At 41.9% G+C, this 7,619-nt stretch overlaps 1 protein-coding gene across 1 annotated transcript; it reads right to left on the reverse strand.

The window, feature by feature from the left end:
• Window positions 1–2,304: 2,304 nt before the first annotated feature.
• Window positions 2,305–5,103, reverse strand: LOC135505698 (homeobox protein OTX2-like). Its single transcript, XM_064924745.1, has 3 exons — window positions 4,715–5,103; window positions 4,084–4,235; window positions 2,305–3,799 (listed from the first exon to the last, which is right to left on the reverse strand). Exons 1-3 carry the CDS (start codon window positions 4,809–4,811, stop codon window positions 3,182–3,184), a joined length of 867 nt encoding a protein of 288 aa, XP_064780817.1. The 5' UTR covers window positions 4,812–5,103; the 3' UTR covers window positions 2,305–3,181.
• Between the last annotated feature and the right edge of the window lie 2,516 nt (window positions 5,104–7,619).

Raw genomic sequence — 7,619 nt, forward strand, 5'->3', positions numbered from 1 at the left:
TGCGATGAGGGGATTAATGAAGCGTCTGCCGGACCCATATGTCCATTCATGCCGCGTGGAGCTTAATTAAAACCGAAAGCCTAGGAATGGCATGTTGCCGGAATTATAGGTCCCTCGTCCTGGGCTCCTGGCCTGGTCAAAAGAAGTGACTTGCTAGCTTAGCTACACGCTTTTAAAACATCAAATAAATCCGATGTCATTTCTGAGATGTATTGTTTCATTGTTGACATATGGTTTTTAATATTTTTCGGATATAGTAGGCCGAGCCAAATTGATTGCTGCAAAAACATGTGGTGTAGTAACATGACAAAAAAAAGATGGATCATTCATTAGAATAGTAATACATTAATTTGAATTATGAATTATAACATTGACAATTAGTTTGATCTTTTTTCATTATAATCAAAGCTGTTCATTCTGCTGTCTACTAATCTTGCCAGTAGTCTCACCAAAGTTCAACATTCAGTTGAAATTCTAACTTGTTGCACGATACATGTTTTCAAATCGTTTGGATAGCCTACATTTCCTGATGATTGACTCAGAAATAGGTGTTAGCCCAACATTTAATAATCTCAGCAGCACCGGACAATATTAATCATTTTGGGATATTTCTCAAATGACCAATTTCCACATACACAATCCACCTGACACCTTCTACAATGCTAAACTAGTATGGAATTTTCTAGACGCAGTGCAGACAATTTGATCAACAGACTTGGGCCATTGATTAGGCATACTGCTATTGATTGATGTTGACTGCATTGTCTCTCCTGCTTTCAACAAGTAGCTAATTGGCTTCAACAAGTCATGACAGCACAAGCATCCCAATTCTGAAGAATTTCCTAGCTCTTTTTCCAATAATTGGGCAAAAGATCAGAATTGGGCTACCTGTGTAAACGCACAAGCATATATGTCCTGGACGTGCAGCACATCTGATGTTTTAGATTGAATTGAAACGAGTTTCAATAAGTATTTCCCGTTTGATAGGAATATACTCATTTTGTAAAATTATACAATGTAGGAATAATGTTGTAAAATCGATTCCTTTGTTGGTGTTGTCTTTTTACTGACCAATGCATGCTATGATTATAGACGAATTTGTTTCTTCTTCTGTCCATTTGTGGATTTAGACCAATAACACATTGGTCCCCGTTGTAGTCCTACATTGAGATTTTATAGTTATCCACAAAAATAATGTAAAAAAGGTCAATTTCCCTTTTCTAAAAAAATATATATATGCATAATTGCAGCAGAAAATATGTTCTCATATTTCTCTCAGATATCTTGTTTTTTCTCAAGCCGCTAACGCCACCAATTAGGCCTTTCAAACATCGTGGAAAAGAGAATTGTCCCTGTCGATTGGTGCTAATTCAAGTTCAAACTGACAACAAAACAGTTCAAACCAGCAACAGCATAGAGTGACATTGACATGGGTCATACAACTCCAGAATGTATGGTTTATACTGAGTTAGTTTTCTCCTCCCTTCTGAAAGACCTTAGCCAAGCGGACACTTTCCTTTCGTTTTTAGAACCAATAACAAAATGCCCGTCTGAGTTTGATTTGAACAGGACGTGTTTTATATGAAATGTAGGCCTACAAGCCTGAAGTGTTTTTATACTGCATTATTATGATTCTTTCTATATGTGGTGAATGTAATAGTTACAATTCTGACAAACACATAAGGCCTATTTTCAGTTGGGAAAATTTTTGCTGACATCCAAGGCGGGATTTTTGCTAAACTTTTAAAAACGTAGTCCTTTTTCAGCAGACAATTTAGTGGGATTGTGAATGTTGGTTAGTGATTAGGGGCTTCTTGGAAAGCCGCTTCGTGTGAACTGGACAGTGGTTAGCTGCCCTCTGAACCAAACAAGGCCCGTCAGTGAAATGTTGGATTATCCTCCCGGAAAACGGGATTAGCATAGCTTTCCCATACTGCACATTCCTGCTACTGACACTTTAAATTGTGTGTGTGTGTGTGTGTGTGTGTGTGTGTGTGTGTGTGTGTGTGTGTGTGTGTGTGTGTGTGTGTGTGTGTGTGTGTGTGTGTGTGTGTGTGTGTGTGTGTGTGTGTGTGTGTGTGTGTGTGTGTGTGTGTGTGTGTGTGTGTGTGTGTGTGTGTGTGTGTGTGCTCCGAAAATTTGCTTGGTTTGATTTAAAATAACATTGGTGAAATATGCATCATGTTTTATGTAATATGCATCATTTTCACTGAAACTCGAATGTTGCGTTGACAGAAAAAGTAACAAAATCGAAGCTTAAAAAATGTACATGTTTTTATGAAGTTAAACAGGCGACACGGGATCAGTTCAAACGTTCTTTATTTGTGTGCTTGGCAGTTTGGCATAACAACCTTGAGCTGTATTTGGTCATTGATGGACACTGATGTTTCAGGCAACGTTGCTGTTCATTGACTCCGCCACTCACACTGTTTGAGAACTCCCTATTTCAACTAATATTTCATCATAATAACTTATCATTTGAAACACTTGGACATTTTTTTTTTATCCATTCACAGCTGGGTGATCGCAGATGGGAAACTCAGAATTGCATACAAGGAATCACAATCTCAAAAAGCTAACAATGATAGAGAATATGAAAAACACGTAGTGGGACATTTATGAGCACACGAATACTGGTTGATTGTCTCTTGGAACTAGTGTCTTATAAGCATTTTTCATAAATTAAATAGTGCATCCAGGTTCGCCTCAAAGGCGCGCGCACAGAGATGTGCGGGTACACACACACATACGCACGCACGCACAATGCTTTGATCAAAGGGCCCCTTTAGCTTGCCAACCAAGAGGAGAGGGTCGGGGAGTCGTAAGAAGCTTATGGAAAGCTGGCCAATTCCACGCGCTTAACCGAGGTTTGGAACTTCTCTTGATCATTTTCTTCTTGGGTAACAATTTTGTTCCATGTCCTTGATCAAAGTTAAACAGAGTTCACTTTGAATTTTCAATAAATTAACCCAACAGGTGTGACGCAGTCAGACAGACAGACAGAGCGGCAGCTCCCCTCCTCTCCCACTGCTGCTGGGGTAATAGTTTGACAGACACTAAGGCCCAGTCGTTGGAAAACGTTCCCTTTCGGCGACTCATTCACTGCCAACCTGGGCCCACCGGATTGACTGGCCTTTATTTCACCACATTGTGAAAAGATAATGTAATTCACTCATTCTTCTCACAACACCTGAAATTTCCACGACGACTGGTCTTTGTAATCCAAACAATCCGCGTTGAAGTTGAGTTTCCAGGCCGCGGCCTGGTCTTTGTAATCCAGGCAGTCTGTGGGACCGCTGAAGCCCAGTCCCGCTGCCCCATAACCCTGCGTGGCGAGGGAAGAAGCCGGGCTCAGGTGGCTGGATACCCCGTTGCTGCCCATGGGGCTCATTGTGGAGCCCGCCGTGGAGAGCTGGTGGTGCATAGGCGCCAAGTAAGACCCGCAGTCCATCCCGCTGAAATACGATGAGGATCCGGTGTAGCCCTGGCTGTATCCGGACGCCTGGGTGTAGGTCATCGGGTACGACCGTTGCATACAAGAGGAGGAGGAGGTAGAGAGTGGGTCAGAGAGAGGAGAGATGGAGGCCGGGCTCCAGATGGACACCGGTGCACTGCTGCTGCTCACGGCCGGGATTGAGGTGCTGGGGGGCGGTGTGAACTGGCCGCTGGCACCGCTCTCTGAGCTGGCTTCTCTGATGGGCGAACTTTTCTTCTTGACAGGTCTGGTCTTGCTCTGCGCGCCACTCTGTGACTGCTGTGCCTGCTGGCGACACTTCGCCCTTCGGTTTTTAAACCATACCTGAAAGAAGGATAAATATGAAAATAAACCAATGTGTTATAGCGTTTCCTTCATGTTTTATTGCAATACAGTCATCTATACAGTGGATGCAAAAGAAAACACTGGTAGGACTATTCACTGGGAGATGAACACTCCATCAAAGGAATAGAGTGGAGAAGACACTCACTCTCTGAAGTGGCGTCTGGGTGCTTGACTTCTCAAGCCCAAATTAATGAGCTGTGTGAGTGGCCTTCTCTCAGAATCTGGATGGACGCATGTTTTTACGCAAAGGCCCAGGAACTTACCTGAACACGAGACTCAGGTAGGTTGATTTTCAGGGCCACCTCTTCGCGCATGAAGATGTCTGGGTAGCGCGTCTTGGCGAACAAGTTCTCCAGAATGTCCAGCTGAGCACGCGTAAAGGTCGTCCTCTCGCGCCTCTGTTTACGAGGGGTGGCTGTATGAGAAAGAGTAAACATTCATTATAAAACTACAAATACAAACATGTTATGGCTTTAGAGGAAATTTCAGACAGGGAATATTTGTCATTTGATCCGAACCAATTTGCATAAGTTTTACAATAGTTTTACATGACTCTTGTTAGTTTAGGACCATTGCTAGTAATAATTTACATTTACACCCACAAAGACCATCAGAAAATTAGTTATGATCCCCTGATAGTTTAGATAATTCACTATAGGTCGAAGCAAAATTATAATGTTTATAAAGCAAGTCGAAATTATTGATTTAAGGCCAATGATTTAAAAAAATCTAATTATACTTTGGTTTATTTTATTTAGCCTGTTTTAGCGTATCGATCATCATTTCGAAATAGACAAGACATTTCACAAAGACAAGCTATGCAATAAGCCATTTTACGTTATTTGACTATTTAATGGTTATTTGTAAGAGATGTGAAGTATTCCATGTCCTCACCTGGATAGCCGACAGACGGATGGAGTAGGTCCATCCCGGAGGCAGACAAACTCAGGCCGTTGACTGTATACGGTGGCTGCTTCAGATAAGACATCATTCTAGCCTCCGATCGAAGGGCAAAGTTGGAGAGAATTTTGAAAACAGAAAGTTCTAGAAAAATACCCTTTTATTTGAGTCCTCAAGTGTTGGATTCTTCTCGATTATTCTGTCCAATACCTGAACAGAGCACGACAGGAAAGAGAGAAGGTTGTTTTGGTTAGACGATAAGTCCTTGGTTTTTCGCTGGAGTCGTTACACACTCTTTACACAGCGAGGTGAATTTAAAAAATGAGCGTCGCCCTGTACGCCCAGCGCTCTTAAAGCAGACCGGAGACCCCCAGCTGTCCTTGTGGACTGAGGATGCTCTGTCTGTCTGACAAACGTACTACCCTAGTCTCTCTCTCTCTCTCTCTCTCTCTCTCTCTCTCTCCCCCCCTCTCTCTCCCTCTCTCTCTCCTCTCTCTCTCTCTCTCTCTCCCCCTCTCTCTCTCTCTCTCTCTCTCTCTCTCTCTCTCTCTCTCTCTCTCTCTCTCTCTCTCTCTCTCTCTCTCTCTTTCTCACACACACACACACACACACACACACACACACACACACACACACACACACACACACACACACACACACACACACACACACACACACACACACACACACACACACACACACACACACACACACACACCACTACCACAACCCAAAACATCCAATAATTTCATCATGCCTTCTCGGAGAACAAAACATTCTCGTTAAAATGCGCACGCACATTGGGCCAAACAAGGCAAGGCGCCTATTAGCATAGTACCCACATGTTAGCATCAGCCAATTGTCTCCAGAATAGACGGCATGATTGGGGGCCATTTGCAAAGACAAAGCCCGCTGTTGACCAGATAAATAATGCTGATAACAAAATAGCCTTTGGCGACAAACAAAAGAGATAATTCTGTACACCCAGAGCTCTCCATTTTCAGGCAATGAAACTAGCACGGCATCTTTAATTCTATCCATACGGCCTTTTGTCTGCTAAAAGTGTTAAATCTCTTGTGGTGAAAATTAAAATGTGAACGGCAATTTAGCAAAATAACTAGAAACTTGGGGGAACTCTTCCATTATTGTAATTCCATCTAACATTATTGACACTCCCTGGGCGATTCCCACGTAATTAATAGCTCCCGATAATTAGATTTAGGTGGTGAGACTATGGAAGAGTGTTGATTAGCAAAAACTACTTCATCTTAATCTAAACATACACCGCAATTAAGAGCCGATCATATTTCTCTCATTCGGTGGAGTCTCCTTTTTAGAGAGAGCAATTTCTTTTGGCATAAAAACGGTTCTACACGAAATTACATTTTTCTCTACATAAACGCTACTAAATAGAATTCCATACCTAATGTGCCCTACAATGTAATACAGGAATCATTAGGTGAGTTTGTTTGTAATGAATAGGAACCAACCAACATTCTAGCCATTCCAGATCGGAAACAATGTCTTTGCCCGCTGCATCCTCCTGACGTGATGTGGATATATATATCATAGTCCCTAACGGTGAAAAATATGTATACATATTGATAGTACTCATAGAACAAGGCCTACATTTCATCTTGATCTTAAGCACTTCCATTCAAAATCCAAACAGGCCTACATTTAATTTTTGGTTGTCATTTAACAGAGGCTCTTAGCCAGAGCGTCTAAAGGAGCAATTAGGGTTAAGTTCCTTGCTCAAGGGCACATTGATAGATTTTCCACCCAGTCGGCTCGACGGACGCGGTTAATCCCTGAGATACCAGCTACTCCATTGGAATTCTATTTTGACTTTATCCTATAAAAAACGACAAAATACAAAAATGCAAACACAACATCACAGGGTGAAGTGCATTACAACGTAATAACTAAGGATACATTTAATGTTTGTTTATGAAACGAATAGGCAATAACAATGTGTGGCAAATCAAAAGACTACGGTTATCAACGTTGTTACATTCAAGTTGATCGTGGAAATGTTCGTTGTAGGCCATGGGCTCCTTCCTACATTACAATCATTCTGCACCTATCTGTAGAATCGACGTTACAACTTTGAGTTCCCTCCTCTCGTGCACGTAGTCAACCCTAGGATACTTCATGTGTATATAACCTATATAACGGCCACCGGGCTCAATCTGTCACTTTTTTTACCCAGACCCCGTCTACAGGTTGCCCCACACCCGTTCAATAATAATTACCCTGTCCAATAATTAATTATTATTGCACACAAGTTTTTTTATTTTTTTTATTTATAAGAATTTAACGAGATAATCCGGACGGCACGCGCTGCCCTGATTAGGACGCTAACCGCGACTCCGCGCGCTCCGCATTCGGGCTGATTAATTTTCTGCGTCACGAAAATAAAACAAAGGCTGGCATTGTGTTTATTAAGCCAGCTGACTGTCAGACAACCTGCTCCAACCCTCACTCACTTTCCCAAACGGATACAGGTCGCATACTAACAATAATAATAACAATAATAATAGTAGGCTAAGGTAGGCTATATAGCCGAATGAATAAAGGCTACATCCTTAGGGCTATAGTCTATTGAAACAGTGAAAAATGTGTTATCTTTAGAATTAATTTCGAAAATTCTGTTCAGACAACTTTTTGTCATGTTTTAACTGCAAATTCAAGACCTTTCTACAGTTCACGTCCGTAGGCAGCAAACTATAAAACCAAGACAGAGTGCACATTATTCACAATCAACATAATATTTCCTCCTCTTGTTGAATATAGGGTTACAGAATGTGTTTGGCTCCGTCCACACCCAATTATGCTAGTGGCTTTATAGCCTCCAGTGCAGCCGGCATGGCCAGAGAGGTGAGGGGTGGAAAACGTT

This window comes from Oncorhynchus masou, chromosome 19, assembly GCF_036934945.1.
Source record: "Oncorhynchus masou masou isolate Uvic2021 chromosome 19, UVic_Omas_1.1, whole genome shotgun sequence".
Classification (NCBI taxonomy): Eukaryota; Metazoa; Chordata; class Actinopteri; order Salmoniformes; family Salmonidae; genus Oncorhynchus; species Oncorhynchus masou.